This window comes from Sesamum indicum, linkage group LG7 (genome assembly GCF_026168435.1).
Source record: "Sesamum indicum cultivar Baizhima isolate 11 linkage group LG7, ASM2616843v1, whole genome shotgun sequence".
Taxonomy (NCBI): Eukaryota; Viridiplantae; Streptophyta; class Magnoliopsida; order Lamiales; family Pedaliaceae; genus Sesamum; species Sesamum indicum.
Genome location: NC_142663.1, coordinates 13,317,520 through 13,334,985, shown reverse-complemented (window position 1 = coordinate 13,334,985; position 17,466 = coordinate 13,317,520). Strand labels below are relative to the sequence as shown.

General features: G+C 39.1%; 5 protein-coding genes across 7 annotated transcripts; 2 read left to right on the top strand and 3 right to left on the bottom strand.

The window, feature by feature from the left end:
* Positions 1–185: 185 nt before the first annotated feature.
* Positions 186–2,351, top strand: LOC105166739 (rust resistance kinase Lr10). The gene is made up of 3 exons (XM_011086198.3): positions 186–976; positions 1,120–1,152; positions 1,229–2,351. The coding sequence occupies exons 1-3, from the start codon at positions 256–258 to the stop codon at positions 2,212–2,214; spliced, it is 1,740 nt and encodes a 579-aa protein (XP_011084500.3). The 5' UTR covers positions 186–255; the 3' UTR covers positions 2,215–2,351.
* Positions 2,322–5,177, bottom strand: LOC105166738 (rust resistance kinase Lr10). The gene is made up of 4 exons (XM_011086197.3): positions 4,277–5,177; positions 3,867–3,887; positions 3,724–3,756; positions 2,322–3,533 (listed from the first exon to the last, which is right to left on the bottom strand). The coding sequence occupies exons 1-4, from the start codon at positions 5,061–5,063 to the stop codon at positions 2,449–2,451; spliced, it is 1,926 nt and encodes a 641-aa protein (XP_011084499.1). The 5' UTR covers positions 5,064–5,177; the 3' UTR covers positions 2,322–2,448.
* Positions 5,178–5,615: 438 nt separating this feature from the next.
* On the top strand, positions 5,616–8,140 carry LOC105166741 (rust resistance kinase Lr10). Its single transcript, XM_011086201.3, has 2 exons — positions 5,616–6,610; positions 6,846–8,140. Exons 1-2 carry the CDS (start codon positions 5,851–5,853, stop codon positions 7,988–7,990), a joined length of 1,905 nt encoding a protein of 634 aa, XP_011084503.1. The 5' UTR covers positions 5,616–5,850; the 3' UTR covers positions 7,991–8,140.
* A 224-nt stretch (positions 8,141–8,364) lies between these two features.
* LOC105166740 (putative RING-H2 finger protein ATL21A) lies at positions 8,365–10,938 on the bottom strand. The gene is made up of 2 exons (XM_011086199.3): positions 10,005–10,938; positions 8,365–9,044 (listed from the first exon to the last, which is right to left on the bottom strand). The coding sequence occupies exons 1-2, from the start codon at positions 10,711–10,713 to the stop codon at positions 8,614–8,616; spliced, it is 1,140 nt and encodes a 379-aa protein (XP_011084501.1). The 5' UTR covers positions 10,714–10,938; the 3' UTR covers positions 8,365–8,613.
* Positions 10,939–12,589: 1,651 nt separating this feature from the next.
* On the bottom strand, positions 12,590–15,976 carry LOC105166742 (uncharacterized). 3 transcript variants are annotated; one of them, XR_002287474.2, is made up of 4 exons: positions 15,645–15,976; positions 13,764–14,279; positions 13,169–13,341; positions 12,590–13,091 (listed from the first exon to the last, which is right to left on the bottom strand). XR_002287474.2 is itself a non-coding variant. In XM_011086202.3 (4 exons), exons 1-4 carry the CDS (start codon positions 15,747–15,749, stop codon positions 12,999–13,001), a joined length of 849 nt encoding a protein of 282 aa, XP_011084504.1. In that variant the 5' UTR covers positions 15,750–15,970; the 3' UTR covers positions 12,590–12,998. The 3 variants fall into 3 exon arrangements, 2 of the variants coding, with proteins under 2 accessions (XP_011084504.1, XP_011084505.1); XM_011086202.3 differs by having other exon boundaries at positions 13,169–13,303; positions 15,645–15,970; XM_011086203.3 differs by lacking the exon at positions 15,645–15,976 and adding an exon at positions 14,891–15,074 and having other exon boundaries at positions 13,169–13,303.
* Between the last annotated feature and the right edge of the window lie 1,490 nt (positions 15,977–17,466).

The following is a 17,466-nucleotide window of genomic DNA, read 5'->3' as shown; positions in this document are numbered from 1 at the left end:
TCTTCTATTGCTTAATGCTTTCATTCAAAGTCAAAGTTTGAAAAATTAGAAAATAGGTCTGTTCTGATCCACTCGACGCGTTTCATGTTGGTCCCCGTAGGTTGAGTGGTAGGGTAAGGAAGAATGGAGGAAAGTGCAAAATATTATTCTAGACAGCATCTTGAAACAAGAAGTCAAATAAGGAAGAACAAGATCAAGATAAAACTCAACTGTATAGGCTAAGATGTATTAACGGATTTCACAGAATCATAAACCATGAAGATTTTCCTTTTCACCTTCATTTCCATAGTCCATCTTGCAGGAGGCCAAAATGGCTGCCTGCCTGCAACATGTGGACCGTCAGGGCCAAATATCCGGTTCCCATTCTGGCTAAAAGATCATCAACCAGAGCACTGTGGATATCCGGGCTTTGAACTCAGATGCACTGAAAGTGGTGATTTGAAGTTTGATCTCCAATTTCCAGTAACAGCATCAGCCAACAATGTAGTGCTTCCATTACTAACAACTGTCACAGTCGGGGTGATCGACTACGGAGCACAACAGATGCTAGTCAGGAATGCCGTTGCACGGTCCTGCCCACCAGAGAAGCTCACCACTTTGAACTCTTCGGCCTCTCCTTTTGAGGTGGAAGCGTTAGGATACAGTGAGGGATATGTTTTGTTCAATTGTTCTAATGCAGAAAGTGATTGGCAGACGGTTTCTTGCCTTAGCAACCATGATCACAAAGTCATAACTCTCCCTTCTACCAGTGAGATCACAGCTCTGCCTCCTCACTCATCTTGTTTTAAGATGTACAACATTTCATACGTACCGTACAATGCATTAGCAGGAAGAGATGATGAATATGGTGAGCGTTTTTATGTTCGTTGGCGAAAACCGTCTTGCGGAAATTGTGAAGCAGAAGGCAAGTTTTGTAGATTGAGGAATAATACAGCAGAAGACACTGAATGCTTCAGTCCGGAACAACCTCAACACGGTACACAAACACAGTACTCCAGTCTGCTCTGAATCTTGTTTTCCTCTTTTCAACAGAAATCTTGACACAAGTTAAGACAAATCTGTGTTTTAGCAAGAAATTTCAGGTTATATCAGCTAACAGACATATATTTGTCTTACCAGGTTTATCGAAAAATTATAAATCACTTGTTGCAGGTAAAAGTTATCATTACTATTCTTTGTTTCACTCTGGTTTAGAAATGATTTTTGACAATACATGTGCGGATTACAGGTATAACTGTAGGAACTATACTCCTTGGGTTTATCATGGTTGAGTTGTTCTTCGTCTTCATCTCGATGAAAAGAAAGAAAGAGGAGCACAAAAGGATACAAAAAATCTTAGAGAATCACAAAGACATGAGCCCTAGAAGATACTCATATGCAGATATCAAGAGAATTACAGATAATTTCAAGGAAAAACTCGGCCCACGAACTCTTTTCAAAGGGATGCTCGTCGATGAAACTTGTGTTGCTGTGAAGATGCTCGATCATTCTGAACAAAATGTTGAGGACTTTATTGACGAAGTGGACACAATAGGTCGAATGGAACACGTCAACGTCCTTCAATTAGTTGGATATTGTGTTGATGGACGTAAAAGAGCTCTTGTTTATGAGTTCTTGTCGAGTGGTACGCTTGAAATGCTTATTTCTTCAGAAAGCCAGAGCCAAATGCTTGGTTGGGAGACACTGCACCAAGTTGCTCTAGGCGTAGCCAAAGGGATTGACTACATTCGTCAAGAATGCAACCAGAACATCCTCAGTTTGAACATTAAACCTCAGAACATTCTGCTAGATAACAACTTAAATCCCAAAGTCTTAGTATGTTCGATAAGTGCTGCTCCAGGGGCATCAGAATATGCTGCCCCAGAAATGTTTGCAAGTACCTTTGACGTCCTGTCACAGAAAGCAGATGTTTATAGCTTCGGCATGTTGTTGCTGGATGTTGTAGGGAGACGGAGCGGTGGAGAGAAAGAAAATGGTGGCATTTACTTCCCCGAATGGATCCTCAAGAATGGAGCAGAACGAGCAATCCAGATAGACGAAGAAGAAGAGAATATTGAGATGGTTAAGAAACTCTCAGTTGTCGGCTTATGGTGCATTCAGTGGTTTCCATCTGATCGCCCGTCTATGAAGACAGTGATTCAAATGCTCGAAGGAGACAATAAGCCCATTACACCGCCAAATCCTTTTGCCTCTTTCAATCTCAAACACACATGAAACTTCATGTTGAAACATATTTAGCAGAAAACTTTGTTTTGGTCTGCAGATACTCATTCATGACTTGTTCTATTCTGATAATGTTAATAAGCTGAAACACAATAAGCTAGTGAACAATTATCGATTTACACTTTCTACGTTGTGTCGAAGGACAAACAGCATAATATTTACTTAGCAGGCAAAAGAAAAAGAATCTAACTGTATAGTCTATACAATATGACAAAATAATAAAGGTTAATTGGGAGTTCTAGTCATTTCATGATCGTTTGCCATCTCACGTGGCGCCATGAAAGGCTTTGGAGGCATCGGCAGTTCAGAGTCATCCTCGAGCATCTCGACTACTTTGTTCATCGGAGGCCGATCAGACGGCTTCATCTGTATGCACCACAAGGCCACTATGATGATCTTCTTCACCAGCTTCCTCTCTTCTTCTGTTGCATCCTTTATCTCTATCTCCTTTCCAGCATAAAGCTGGTCATACGCCCACAATGGAAAGTAAATTTGGCCAATGTCTTCAGTGAAGGGGTTCATATTTTTCCGTCTACCCGCCATTTCCATTAACAACATTCCAAAACTATAAACATCAGCCTTGTAGGAGACTCCACCAATGTTCTTGTAGAACATCTCTGGTGCCATGTAGCCCATCGTTCCTCTTGCAGCCGTCAGGTTTACAACACTGCCGTCGGTCGGGTACAGTTTTGCCAGCCCAAAGTCGGAGATTTTCGGGTTGAAATTCTCATCGAGCAAGATGTTATGAGGCTTGATGTCGAAATGCAGGATTTGCATGTCACAACCACGGTGCAGGTAGTCGATTCCACGAGCCACTCCAAGGGCAATATCGAACATTTTCTCGTACCTCAAGGCTAGGGCCTCTATACCTAGTTGGTTGAAAATGTATCTGTCTAGGGAACCATTAGGCAGATATTCATATACTAAAGCACACTTTGAACCTTCCACGCAGAAGCCGATGAGCTGAACTACATTGACATGGTGAATCCGGCCAATCGTGCCAACTTCACTGATGAATTCTTGCTCAGTAGCCATTGATTGTCCCATCATTTTCACTGCAACGAAAGGGCCACTTCTAAGCTTTCCTTTATAGACGGTTCCGTAGGCCCCCTCACCCAACCTCTGGTTGAAATTGTTGGTCATTTTCTTGATCTCAGAGTAGGTGTACTTTATCGGCGTGAGGTTGTTCTGACCTTGTAAAAATTCTTCGATGCTTTCATCCATCGATAAATGCCGCCTTCTCCATTTATACACCACTAGCCCGATGAGGAACGGGAATCCAATGATGAATCTCAGAGCTAAAAGCCCACCTGCATGATCATGAGGAAAAGGAACCGTCAGCTACTCAACAAAACAATAATTTTGAATTACAAACAATTTCCTTTTCTTTGGCGGAAGGTGATAATAAACAAGCAAAATCTGCTACTTAAACTAAAAAACAGGATCAATGAAACAGACAATCAAGAATCTGTGTAAGAAAATAATGGGTCTGAATCTTACCAACTGCAATACCGCCCCATACACCGATAATTACTGTTGAAAAAGCAAAGTTAGAAGTTAGAGGATATAACAATATGTTAAAACTTTAAAGGAAAAGGCTCACAAAGACAAGTAGTGTAGACTTGAATAGTTTAAGAACTCACATCCCCAGAACTCAAATTGACCTGCATTGTTCAAGTAAAAGCAGTGTCAGCAAACTTATAGTAAGTGAAAAAATCAGAAGAAAAACGCTCATCAGCTATATTCCTTTATCCAGGTAAAGCATTGAAAACTGAAATAATAATAGTTTGAGACAATTTTCAGTAGCTAAAAGTACTAAGGATAATAAGAAACATCAGTTGTTCCATGATACTTAAAGGATACCACAATTATCATTTTACCATGTAGTAATAATTTCCTCAGTCCATAAATCCCAAGAACCATCCAATTCTATCCCATCATCATCAGTTCAAAATCATAACAAATGTTTGCAGCTAAGTGATCGCAACAAGCATTTGAAAGATAATTTTCCAGGCATAAATTCAAGATCAAGAAAACATGAACTATCACTTACACTTAAAGCCAAGTTTTGAAAGAGGAGTATCCTCCCTGCAATAATGCTTGCAACTGATAGTATTCCCCTCCAAGCTGCAATATCCATAAGTCCTCTCACATTCTGCACAAAGAACACGAAACCAAGAAAGCTCGAACCCGTAAGCCAATCCATCATAAATGCTTGCCAAAGAAGAGTTATCTCTCGTAGGCCCTCGGGGCGATGCCCGGGCCACCATGTCAACTGTACAGGAATCCTCCAAATCCGATATCATAACACGATCACCAATCATAACATAACTATGAACTTCTGAAGAATTGGGAAAAATGCTGCTCCTGTTGCCACAAAAACCAGCTTCCACATACTTCAAAGAACTGACAGGAGCCAAACAGTGGACAAACACCACAGGTATGTTATCCAAGATCCCATCAAAAATGGAAGTGGGCCAGTCATCATAGCCATTGGAAAAAGCAGGGCAAGAAGAGAGATTCCCCCTGTTTATGCCTGGATCAACTAGCCTCATTGAGAAGTACTCATAATTGATATCTTGGACATAGAACTTTCTTGATCTTACAGTCATTATGGCCCGATTGTTCTGGCAATCTATCTCAAAGCTGGGGTGGTTGTACCCACAGGATTTGGGGTCGGTTTTCAGCCTGAAGGGGAAGCTTACGCTGATATTCCCACAAGATGAAGTAGGGCAGGATGAAGTGGGATTATTGTTCTGGGCTTTGGAATTAACTGTAAGGGAAAGGAGGAGAATCAAGATTCTTGAAATCGCAAAAAAGAGTCTCTTTCCCGTCAACATTTTTCTGCTCTTTTAGTGATATTATGAATTCTTGTTTGTGAGACTGGGAAGAAGAAGGAGCTCTCTCTCTCTCTATATATATATATATATGACTGTTCTAAATTGATTTCAACTGATTTGATTTGCTTTGGGTTGGCTGGTTTTACTGACGATCAAGACAGGGTCAGCTCATCCTGTCAGTCAACTTTTCGCGTTCTATTTTTTGGATAATTATTGCTGGAGAACAAGTGGAGAGAGTCAGACGCTATGACCAGTGACCACTGACCAGGTCCATCATTCTTGGGCTGGTTTACAATAGATCTGGTGCACAGGACGTGGCCTATCATTATCGTCGATTACCTCACGATCAGTAAAAAATTTCAAGGTATTGGATCCACAAACCCTTGATGCAGTTTGTGTGTTGGTCTTCATACACGGCATGTAGCACAACCCTACAAAGGGAATGGAATTGTCCAACTTGCCAAGTGGGAGTGGTCCTAAAGTTCCAAATTTTACTTATCCCCTCTTACATCATCGTTGAAAATCAAGCAGACAAGGTGGACTGCGCCATTTCAACACCTGTCCTTGCTCATCTTTTTCTCTCTACAAATTAAAATACGCGCTTATTTACAAGTTCTAGAATTCAATACTTTAAACTACTTGATTCAAACGATTTGATCCACTACCATTTCATGTTTCTGAGTGTAGCTTGTCTGTTTTCTTTTCAGACTTTAGCAGAGATTTAGATAAATACCCATCAGAAGGATTGAAAGAAACAGAAAACAAGCTTTAGTTCCTTACAGCCAGTATGATTCTTCTCTTGATTTTCTTGATTTTCTCAGCACCTGTCCAAGAATCAAGATTTGCAGCAGCCCAAGATGAATGCGAGCCCACAAGCTGCCATGCCTCGGGCCCGGTTGTCCGCTTTCCTTTCCGATTAAAGGGCCGCCAGCCAGAGCACTGCGGCTATCCGGGCTTTGATCTTTCTTGCAATCCCAACAACAGCACGGAATTTGAGTTCCAGTTCCCGGTTCGGGCCTCGACCCGGAACATTGTCCTCTCAATATCAGCAAGAGCTACAGTTCAAGAAATTGACTACAGAAGTCAGGTGATTCGGGTCAGCTTATTTAACGGATCATGCCTCCCCAGCCGGGTTCCTGATGTCAACTCCCCTGCATCTCCTTTTGAAATGTATTACAGCTACAGCCCGGGAACAGATGGATTCACACTTTTCAATTGCTCGGGCAAGCCAGAAGACAACTATTCAGACAGGGTCTCTTGTCTTGATCATGGAGGGTTCAGAGTGTACGCATACCGATCGTATTATTCGGTTACCGAAGCGTCGGTGTCTAGTTGTGTGAAGATGTACAATATTTCTGATATCTCAGAGGTGATTCTATACGGGCCGAGAGAATATTCTGTTGATAACACTCAGTTGTATTGGTCCGAACCGTCTTGTGGTAGTTGTGAAGCGAGAGGAATGTATTGCAGGTCAAAGAACAACGGCCCGAACAATGGAACTGAATGCTTTGACATTCCAAGAGTACCACCTGAACCGAAGAAAAAAGGTAACCTTTATACATTTTGTCTGAATCTTTCATCTGTTGAAATTTATGTGTGTTTTATAGCACTATAGCTTTGCTGCATCAAGATTTTCAGCAGTTCATTGCTATAGAATTTGAATATCTGATACAGAGTGATCTTGTAAGATGAGAGCATTGTGAATTGGAGGAAAGTGAGAAAATGGAAAGTATTGTGAGTTTTAGCAGCAATGTTGCTGATCTTGTATTCCTTCTTTCACAGGTTTGTCGAAAAACGTAGTTATTGCAGTGTTGGTGGTTAGTGTTTTCCTGACGGCGCTAGTGTTTGCCGCACTGTGTCGGGTCTATACCGTGTGGAAGAGAAAACGACAGAACCAAAGAAGAATTGAACAGTTCTTGGAGGATTATAAAGCTCTTAGGCCAACAAGATACACTTTCTCGGAGATCAAGAGAATAACTGATGATTTTAAGCAGAAACTGGGCCGTGGAGGTTATGGGACGGTGTACAAAGGGAAGCTCTCTTCCGACATTCCTGTAGCCGTTAAAGTCCTCAACAACATCAAAGGAGATGGCCAAGAGTTCATCAATGAAGTGGGAACCATTGGCAAGATCCACCACGTCAACGTGGTTCGTCTAGTGGGATACTGTGCTGATGGATACAGACGAGCTCTAGTCTACGAGTTCTTGGAAAACGACTCACTTGAGAAGTACATTTCGTCGGGGAAGCAGAGCAGCACGCTTGGTTGGGAGAAGGTGCACAAGATCGCTTTAGGTATAGCCAAAGGGATCGATTATCTTCACCAGGGCTGCAACCAGAGGATCCTTCATTTTGACATTAAACCTCATAACATCTTACTAGACCACAATCTCAACCCAAAAGTTGCAGATTTTGGTTTAGCAAAACTGTGTTCCAAGGAGCAAAGTGTCGTCACAATGACTGCTGCAAGAGGGACGATTGGTTACATTGCTCCAGAGGTATTCTCAAGGAATTTCGGGAAAGTGTCGTATAAATCTGATATTTACAGCTACGGTATGTTGTTGCTTGATTTGGTTGGGGGGCGGAGGAACTTCCAAGCCAACGGACAAGACAGCAGCAGCCAAGTGTACTTTCCTGAGTGGATGTATAACCAGCTTGACAAAGGAGAAGACATAGCGATCCAGATTGAGAAAGAGGACGATAGTGACATAGTGAAACGGCTGATCATTGTAGGCTTGTGGTGCATTCAGTGGTATCCGGCTGACAGGCCTTCCACGAAAGTCGTGATTCAGATGCTTGAAGGCGAAAACATGCCCATCATGCCGCCAAATCCTTTTGCTCCTTCAAAGTCTGTGAACACCACGTCAACTTCCAGTGAGGGCTCGTTCATTAGTGCTCAAACAAGCATGAGTAATGATGGAATGAGGTGATGAACTTGTGACAGTATGTGCATATTGTTTAGATTTGAGGTGCTCATTCTTTCTATGTAACATAAGATCACATTTTTACACTGTTTTTTATATGATGTGTTTGGAAGTTGCAAGGCAAATTATGAACGAGACAAAGAAATCGACTCTAAACTCTCCCTCCACTCGTTTTTTCTTTCTATTACTTACAAAGTGATTGCTTAACCTTCAGTCACTTGAATTTTCGATATTCTTTTTCTTGACATCCGCAAGAATTTGGTGTCCGACAATAAAATTAGATCATAATGAATGAGCTCAAGTGTACTATTAGATCAAGAATCCACACTTTAATAACAAAAACCCATTACTCCAAGTCAAGGAACACAAAGAACTCATGATTCTAAGTCACAAGAAAGCTCCATTAAGTCAACATTTATCAAAGGAAAAGAAGTCCATATTTACATCTTAATTATAGCACAGCATCAACATGTTTCATTCTATCTACACTCCCTCATCAAAGGCACTACCAATGAGAAAATCATCAAAATTACATGCACAGCACAGTTAATCTTTTCTTGTCTTCCTCCAACATTGTGGTTAAGAACAAACCGTAACCAAACCCTCTAAATTCCTGTCTCAAACAAGCATCACGCAGCCTGTGTCAGAGGAGAGGACTTAGGAGAATTCCTACAAACAGGACAAGAAGGGTTCATCCTCAGCCATTCATCTATACATTCTGCATGGAAACAGTGCTGGCACTCAGGTATGCTTCTCAATGTCTCTTTAGGCATATATTCAGACAAACAGATTGAGCAAATATTATGGTCAGGTGTAGGCAGCCGACAGCTCTCCCCTAGGATCGTTTTCGGGTACGTCTCGATAGTTGGGCCGTCGAGGCCTGCCGTCGTGATGGTTGGCTGTGGAGCCACCACCACCGAGAATTCCATGAGGGGCCGCTGCCGCCACCTGCTACAGCATATCACCCGGCCACAAATGAAGTAGACGAAGCCCAGCAGGCAGAGGAATGCTGGGAAACCTGCTCCGACGATTATGGCGTATCGAGCACCTCTTGGCAGCCCTGGAAGGTTAGTTCATGGTTTCATTTAGTAACACGTTCGGAAAACTCTATAAACACACTTCATTGGTACAAACAATACCTCATGTAACATAATGTTACTAAACCATTTCATGTTATAGTACGATTAATCAAAACTTGAATGAATAATACCTCATACAATTTGACTTTACGTCATATCAAATATATATTTTTTGTCAATTTATTTCATTTTAGACCTATTATATAACTCGAAATGCAACGGGTAATTAAAAGTCAAAGGATCTTGTAATATTCTCTTTTTCCTAATTGAAGTAATTGACTTTTCATAAAAGATTGCTCTTGCAAGGGTCCATTGCACGGTAATTTGACTTTACGTCATATCAAATATATATTTTTTGTCAATTTATTTCATTTTAGACCTATTATATAACTCGAAATACAACGGGCAATTAAAAGTCAAAGAATCTTATTTTCTGTCAATTTATTTTATTTTAGACCTATTATATAACTCGAAATGCAACGGGTAATTAAAAGTAAAAGGATCTCGTAATATTCTCTTTTCCTAACTGAAGTAAAAGGATCTCGTAATATTCTCTTTTCCTAACTGAAGTAATTGCCTTTTCATAAAAGATTGCTCTTGTAAGGGTCCATTGCACGGTTCCAAGTAGCATGTCCATTTTAATTATGTGCAATTGTGATTAAAATCGTGTAGTTTAATATTTAGAACGATAATCTAACAAATTATATAATTATAAATTGGTCGCATACGTTACCAAATCGGTATAGGATGGTATGTGTTGGGGTATGTGATACATTTAAATACGTAAATAAAATAATTTAATAATAAAAAGTTGGTTGTGGTTAAGTATATTTTGTATTTTAGGTGTTTAATTTGGTAAATTAAAATAAACATAGAAGAAAAAGAATTAATTGGAAAAAGATATAGAAATTAGAGAGGGAACGGAGGGAAGAGGACTTTACCATGCCGACGAATATTTCTGCACTCAATCACGCTACTATTTACGCTGACGAGCCCGCACTGGCCGCCGCGGGCCTCACACCGCCGGCAGCGCGGCCAACCCCAGCTGAGCCGGATATCGTCGCTGAGATCCGACGTCGTCACCGGCTGGAAAAACTCCCACTGAACCGGCACCGCCACCGTCGCCACCAAGCTACACTTGGACGCCAAGAATCTGATAGCCCTTTCAGAGGAAGAAGCGAAAATTGTGTAATTCTCTCCACTCAAACAGCCTATGGGATCCAACTTGTACCTTTTGTAATCAAACGTGCAGTTAAAAAGCGTGAAATCTTGGAAGAAGACACCATTAAATGGCGACCCGGAGAGGTTCAACTCGAGGAGGCGTCTGGGAAGGCAATATTGGGGGTCGTTGAGCCATATGTTTTGGTTGCCGTATTCTATGGCTTGGACTGTGAACTTGCCTGAGTTGGGGAGCTCGATAAGTGTTTGATTAAATGCGCCACAGGAGAGGTCAAAGCCTGGGTACCCGCACGAGACGGGCTGGTGGTCTGGGAGGCGAAACGGGAATCGGATAACGGGTTCAGTGCGACCGCAGAGAGAGCTGGAACAGAATTCGGAGGCTGAAGCTGAAGCTGTTCCGACGATAGAATTCAAGAGCAAGTAGAAGAAGAAGATGAAGAAAAGAGCAATGATGAGTTTGGTAGTGTCCATTGAGTTGGCGATGTAGTGATGTAAGGTTGAAGAATTTGGGGCATTTTAAAAGATGGGGTTTTTGGATTTGTATATAGTTGAATTCGCAAGTCAACTCATGGAGCCATAGATGAGCAGGGGTGTGACAGTTTTTGTTACTGTTTTTTTATAGGTCTTGTGAAATATTGCTATCAAACGACAGTCACTCTATATCAAACAAGATAATGTGATGCAAATAGTTTTGAATTTGGTACCATACTCTGAATTGTGAAGTCTATTAGCCTATATTTCTATGTTGAAAGAAGATAACATACTTCCAGTTGAATTGGAATACTGTTCCGATGCAAATTAGTCGCACGAGAATGGATTATACTCATTGTCTGATTTGCGTTCTTGATCCTTACAATTCAACTTAAACTGCAACAGGGGTTGGGGGTGGGGTGGGGTGATATGCAGTAACTTGACTCTTGGGCCAATCAACTTCTTGAATCAAAGCCACGACCGATTCGCTTCAATGATTCAATAGAAAATTGATTGGCAACAAACATGCCTTTTTTCTTTGATCATATTTTGTGAAGGCCCTTCCTTCAACACAACCCATATCACAAGCAAAGGACTTGGTCAAAATAATACACAGAAAATTGCCAAGTATTATTATAATGATCATTTCAACCCTCACTGACTTCTTGTTTTCTTTACTGATCATTTCAACACAAACACACACACACACACCAAAAAGAAAAAAAGAGGAAAGAAGCTTTGGTCTTTTCCCAAGAAACAGCGTGAACAAGTGTTTGTTTTGTGAAAATATTCTAAATTTTTTCTTCATTTTTCATGTTCAATCACTGCATGTTGGTTAGAGATAAAATGTAATAGATAAGATCAAACATGCAAAGATGATCGGATCACAGCCAATTAACCCTAAATCAATCGCGATTTCCCCATTTATTCTAATTTCTTAACCATAAAAACAGATTGAGAGAAAAAAAAGAAAAGTGAATAATTCGTGAAATATCGGAAGCTCAGAAATCATAGCACCGACCGTTCTTCTCCCAATCGCCGTACCGAGTGGGCTCCGGCCCGCGGGGGCCACCGACTTCACCCGTCTGCTTATTTACAAACTCATCGCTCCCGTCAATTTCCTCATCTTTGGAAACCCTTTTCTCTCGATCCCCGACTTGGTTGTGGGCCTTCTCTTTAACGTCGAAAACCGGCGAGTCCTTCGTTTCCGATTGCTGATTCTGCAACAGCTGAACCTTCGTGACGATGAATCGCCGATTCCCCGAGCTATACAACCCTGATCTGGCGATTGGAGATAATAATAGACGGTACAGACTGCTAGCCATTCCCTACTTCTCCTGAAGATTAACTTTAAAACTGGAAATTTTTTATGGAAAAAAACTCGCTAGAGAAAAAAAGTGGTTTGATTGAACTGGGAAGGTGGCGCCGCCGTCTTATGCGGTGAAGGAAACGACGACGTGGTGGTGAGTAGAGGGAACACGTTTCCCTCGGAACATAATCAATAGTGGACTGGATCTATTAGGTGGGCCTAAATCAACAAAAGCCCACCAAATTTTCTTCATTTTAATTTTATTAAATTTATTTGAACTGAGTTGTTACTTCAACAAATTTTATTTGAATGCTTTCTATTTTTATTAATTTTTAAAATTTAAAGCTGCGGCATTACTAATTAATTTTAAAAATGAAAATAAAACATATTAAACTATTCAAGTTCGATTGTATGTCGAATCCTGATAAAAATATTTATTTACTATTTTAATTATAAAAATTTAAATAATCTTGTTTGGACCAAACACACAGCAAAACCGTAAGTTGCTTTCAGGAATACTTACCAACATAACTCTCAGGTCAGCTGAGATATATAGTACCATAAAACTTCTTACACAAATCTATTTTGGTTTATTGAAACAAACAATATGTACAAATCTAGACGAGCATTTGATCTACAATGCAGATTATTACATTTTACGAACAAACTAGCTATCAAGCTTTAAGATGGGAAAAAAATACTAATCCAAACGAGGTTCTACCAATCACATTGTAAATATTGTTGCACTTATCATGCTATTGACTATTTCAGCTGCACACCAATTACACGATAAGTGTAGTTCACTTGCTATGAAATTAGTTCGGTTTTGCTGAACCCGTCCGAACTAGAATAGATCCCACCAAAGCTTCAACTAACACCACAGTTACTAACATTACCATGAGATTGCCTTTCCCTGACCTCATGATTAGCTCTAAGAACCACAGCTCAACATCCTTGTAGTTGTAGAAACAAACACTCATTGCTTCTTGCAACTTTCTAGTTCCTCAGTCCTGGCAAACCGCCCTCGGATTCTTGGCTGGCTGTCGGCCAGTGCCTTCCTGCAAGCATACTGAAATCGGACAGTCTAGTAAGAATTCGTACTGGATATGTAGTTACGGGGAAACTGAGTAAAGATTCAAAACTCACCTTAATTTTTCTGCCAAAATTTCTCTTGGACTTCTTACTCCAGTATCTGGAGAGCTTTTCCCTGCGGTCTTCAGAAGCACGGCTGCTCATAGGTTTAGGTTGCCCTATCGAGGACTGCATGATGCTGCCAAGACTCTGTCATAAAAACTCAGAATCAATGACTCTGCCCTATCCTGTCGAAGAATCCAGAAACATCTAAACATTTCACAGTCTCGTCGACCTTGTCATCAAACCAATAAACGCATATGGCTCAGTCGGGAGCATGGCTAAATGAGCACATATCCGTTTGACAGAAGTCATACATGCTTGTTTCAAGCTTGATGTTAAGATATAGTACAACGTTTTGTTTTGTCTTAGTATCCATTTTGTGCCGTGTTTCTCTAGGTTTTACACTCCATTAAGTTTCGGGATAATTTATGCATGCCCGAGGCTTCAACATATTACAAAAGAACCCTGATTCCACTCTAGCCACCTGCTCTTCAGAGGAAAGGGTTCCAGTGTATTATCCTTAAGTTTATCATACGATATACATATATATGTTATATGAAGGAAATATAGTCTGTGAATTAGATAGAAGGGAGCAAGTAAAGTTGACCTTTATGTCTCCTTCGCTGAATGCTCGTCTCATTCCATAAACAGCTCCAAAGTCCAGAACGGGAAAATCAAGATAATTCGGCCTCAGCTGAGTCTCATGCAAAGAGTCCATTGACCTTAAACAACTCGAACTAACACTTTTCTGGAACGGACCCTCAGCGAGCGAGTTCTCCTCAACAATAAAGTTCTCATCAATCTTTCCTGAAGGAATATTGATACTAAGGACGTCAGAAAGTGGTGTTTCGTTCCCGTCCTTTGCCAAAAGATCCTTCCTGCACTCATAGAAAACCTCACTGAGAATTTGTCCGCTCTCAATAGATGATTCGATATCAGACACGGTCAAAGATTGGGGTGAGATGACATCTTCTCCACAAGAAATCATAGAAATGGCAGCCATCGGGTTGAGGTCAGTAAAGGGTTCTCCTATAACTAGTTCAGGCGCCTTGAAGAGATCCCCTTCTCCCCCAAGGTCGTATTCGGATATAGGGGATGTCTGAATGAGGCTGCTCGGTAAGCCCTGTATTGGAATTAAGAAACAAAAGTTTACCATGACATAAGAAATCATGTTTCTCAATGTTCAACAGAAAGTACTGATTATCAATGACACTGCTGTCCTACGAAATAATCCCAATCAAGTACAACATCTATACATCTTCACATCTTGTCCTCACACGTCTAAAGATGCCAATGAACACAAAACAGAACTATCACATGAACAGAACCTTCATATCCAATATTTCAATATGCAGAGTGAAAAATTGGCTCAAATACGAGACAGATACACGCATAAGATTAGCCAATTGTTTACTATAACCGCAATATTTTCCCAAGAATTTACTTGAAACAAAAAAAAGTTATACATCTTAGAAGTCTAAGTTGCTAATTCCTCAAAAATCAGGCATAAATTTTCCATGACTCATACATACTGCTCTTAGCTAAGAGGCCAATGCTCTGAAGCTGCCATTTTCACCTCAAGCACATGAAAATAAGGGAAATTTAAATTAACCCTTTTAAGATTAGCAACAAAGTTACACAGAAACAGAAATCCCACTGAAAAACAAGAACCCTTTGGAATAACAAAGCCATTAAAGGGTATCTTTTAGCTTTAGATTTTCTCTCAATCCTTACTTCATCTTTAATCAGCATAACTCAAGTGGAAAAGTGAAAGTCCTCAACAAGTTGACATCAGAAGATCAAAAGCATCACTAGAAAGGAGTTGTTGGGAAAAGGAAATATAACTAGGTGGAAAAATTTATCTCTTTGTATTGGGCGAAGAAAAGAGATAAGTGAGTAAAGAACACGGAAGTGATGAGTATGATACTCTTTTTTTTCTTTTTTCAATGTTTTGTGTTCTCTTTTTCTTCCATAAATAGAAAAATTCGAAGTGCTTTCTATTTAAAGATCTCTTCGATCCCTATAAAAAAACAGAACATTAAAGGAAAATGGGATCATTGGAACAAAGAAATCAGCTTTTCCATTTTGATGTTCAACTATAAGTCAAATTTTTGCAGCGGTTAAAACGTTAATTTAAATGTCTGGAAATCAAATTTCAGAAGTGAAATTCAGGTGAGAAAATCAGACAAGATTCTTGAACAATGAAAACATTTGCCCATTAAACTTTCCTCCAAATTTCTTGAACAATCAAACAGTAATTGAACAACCCCCACAAACGTAAAACCTGAACTTGAAAAAACCAAATCCACCGCCCCAAAAAATAGAAAAATGGGGGACAAAAAAAGGAACTTCACAGAAAAGAAAATGAAGAACAGAAGACGCAAATATTAAAAAAGAATCCCTACAAAGACAGACGAAAAAGGTTAGTTTGTGTTAAGGTTTTGACCAAAACACAGAAATCGTGATCAAGAACGAAGAGATTGTTTACCAATGAAGCATTGGGCTTGTGGGAGCAGAAAAAGTCATCAAACTGCTGAACTTCTTGAGGGAAGCTCTGGAAGTAGGGGAACATTAGCCCTGTTTCTGCATACATTTACTTCACTTCTTGTATTTCTCAATATATAACTTCAAGAGACTGAGAGAGAGAGAGAGAGGGAGAGAATTCTGTATGTAAGTGTATGTACAGATATAAGCACTAGTGCTTTAATGGAGGAGAGGTTTTTTTATAGGCATCAGAGAGAGCGGAAAAAAACACAGAGAAGCAGCAGAGCAGCTACAGCAACAGCCGTAATGAAGAGAGAGAGAGAGAGAGAGAGAGAGTTGAAGAAGGAATCTGATTTTGGTGGCTTCTTGGGTTTGGAGTCTTCATTCAGGACAGGGAATTTTGCGACGGTAAAAACAAATTTATGCGCCAAATTTACCACTGTTATTCTTTTATATATGCATAGACACGCACACTATCTTTTTAATTTAATAATTATTTTTAAAGAGTGATTTACATAATTTTAAAAAAATAATTTTTTCCATTTTTATCTAAAATTTTATGGGTTTTTTTAGAGTAAAATTCATAGTGTAGGATTAGTCCTAGTAAAAAGAATTAAAATTTAGTAGTAAACTCCATCATTAATAAATTTAATTGTGGTTGTAATTTGAAGTTTTAGATAATTATAACATTTTTTAGGGTCTGAATATATATATATATATAAAGAGATTTACGTTCTTTTAGAGGATAAAATCTTACTCTAAGTACCTCATAGAAAATAAATATTATTAAAAAATTATAAAGATATAGTCTTTTAAATTCAACTAACAAGTAGAAGTGACATCCCATAAACCTGTCAAAAAATATCGCACTTGCATTATATGTGTCAGTTGGTGTCTTCACTTACTGCTGCAAAAAACTAAGGCCCGTTAGAGAGGATTGTGTTTATATGGGTTACTGCAATCATAAAAAATCAAGGCCTGTTTAAAAGCAGTATTCTTATATCTGACTTATTATCACCAACAATCGAAGTATAACCATATGGTGTCAACACACAGATCAAAACGTACATATAACCCTATTGACAAGAACTCGAACCCACATCATAAGTATAACATAATTAAACTTTAACTATTAAATCACAGTGATCAACTGTTTAATAACTGTGGTTGATTTTACACAAAATTAAAATCCAAAAATACCTCAAAAGTGGCAACCAAAGCACCATGTAATTGAAGATTGAGGGTGAAGATTTAAATATATATTATTTTTTCAAGTAGGTGCACTAATTTCTTTACTATGGGCAAGTGAAAGGGACATGTTTAAGTAAAGAGGAAAATACAAAAAGGACAAAATTCAAAAGGGGTCATCAAATCATATACTACACCATGCAATGTCTCCTTTTTTCTTATCATCCCTAATTATTTAATATTTTTTAATTTATATTATAGTGTTGAATTTCATAATATTCACATGAAGACACCAAATTACTTATTATGACTTTGAGAAAAGTGATCAGTGTATTACACGCGCTTGAGTTAGGAACGACGCTTAGAATGTGTGCAAAAAAATAGAAAAAAATATTTTTTTTTATTATAAATTGTTAATTAAATGTATTTTGATCTATTAATAATCATTGGAATGATGGGACTGACCCATTAAAAAAAATTCATCTAAAAAATCAACATTGTAATATTCATGGATTTATATAATATTAAAACAAAATTAGCCACCCTCTAAGTGACATTTATGCTCAAAGATTCTAGTTTTCACACTTATAAAATATTGTATATATTTATATTTTTAATTGTGGATAGAAAAATATTAC

Excerpts from the sequence above, each read along its gene's own strand:
- LOC105166739 (XM_011086198.3), top strand. The coding sequence starts at position 256 with ATGAAGATTTTCCTTTTCACCTTCATTTCCATAGTCCATCTTGCAGGA. Across the intron at positions 977-1,119 it reads TCCGGAACAACCTCAACACG|GTTTATCGAAAAATTATAAA; the intron begins GTACACAAACAC and ends TTGTCTTACCAG. Across the intron at positions 1,153-1,228 it reads TTATAAATCACTTGTTGCAG|GTATAACTGTAGGAACTATA; the intron begins GTAAAAGTTATC and ends TGCGGATTACAG.
- LOC105166738 (XM_011086197.3), bottom strand. The coding sequence starts at position 5,063 with ATGTTGACGGGAAAGAGACTCTTTTTTGCGATTTCAAGAATCTTGATT. Across the intron at positions 3,888-4,276 it reads TTCAAAACTTGGCTTTAAGT|GTCAATTTGAGTTCTGGGGA; the intron begins GTAAGTGATAGT and ends TGAACAATGCAG. Across the intron at positions 3,757-3,866 it reads TCAATTTGAGTTCTGGGGAT|TAATTATCGGTGTATGGGGC; the intron begins GTGAGTTCTTAA and ends CTTTTTCAACAG.
- LOC105166741 (XM_011086201.3), top strand. The coding sequence starts at position 5,851 with ATGATTCTTCTCTTGATTTTCTTGATTTTCTCAGCACCTGTCCAAGAA. Across the intron at positions 6,611-6,845 it reads ACCTGAACCGAAGAAAAAAG|GTTTGTCGAAAAACGTAGTT; the intron begins GTAACCTTTATA and ends CTTCTTTCACAG.
- LOC105166740 (XM_011086199.3), bottom strand. The coding sequence starts at position 10,713 with ATGGACACTACCAAACTCATCATTGCTCTTTTCTTCATCTTCTTCTTC. Across the intron at positions 9,045-10,004 it reads CAGAAATATTCGTCGGCATG|GGCTGCCAAGAGGTGCTCGA; the intron begins GTAAAGTCCTCT and ends CTAACCTTCCAG.
- LOC105166742 (XM_011086202.3), bottom strand. The coding sequence starts at position 15,749 with ATGTATGCAGAAACAGGGCTAATGTTCCCCTACTTCCAGAGCTTCCCT. Across the intron at positions 13,304-13,763 it reads TCAGCGAAGGAGACATAAAG|AGTCTTGGCAGCATCATGCA; the intron begins GTCAACTTTACT and ends TTTTTATGACAG. Across the intron at positions 13,092-13,168 it reads ATTTTGGCAGAAAAATTAAG|TATGCTTGCAGGAAGGCACT; the intron begins GTGAGTTTTGAA and ends GTCCGATTTCAG.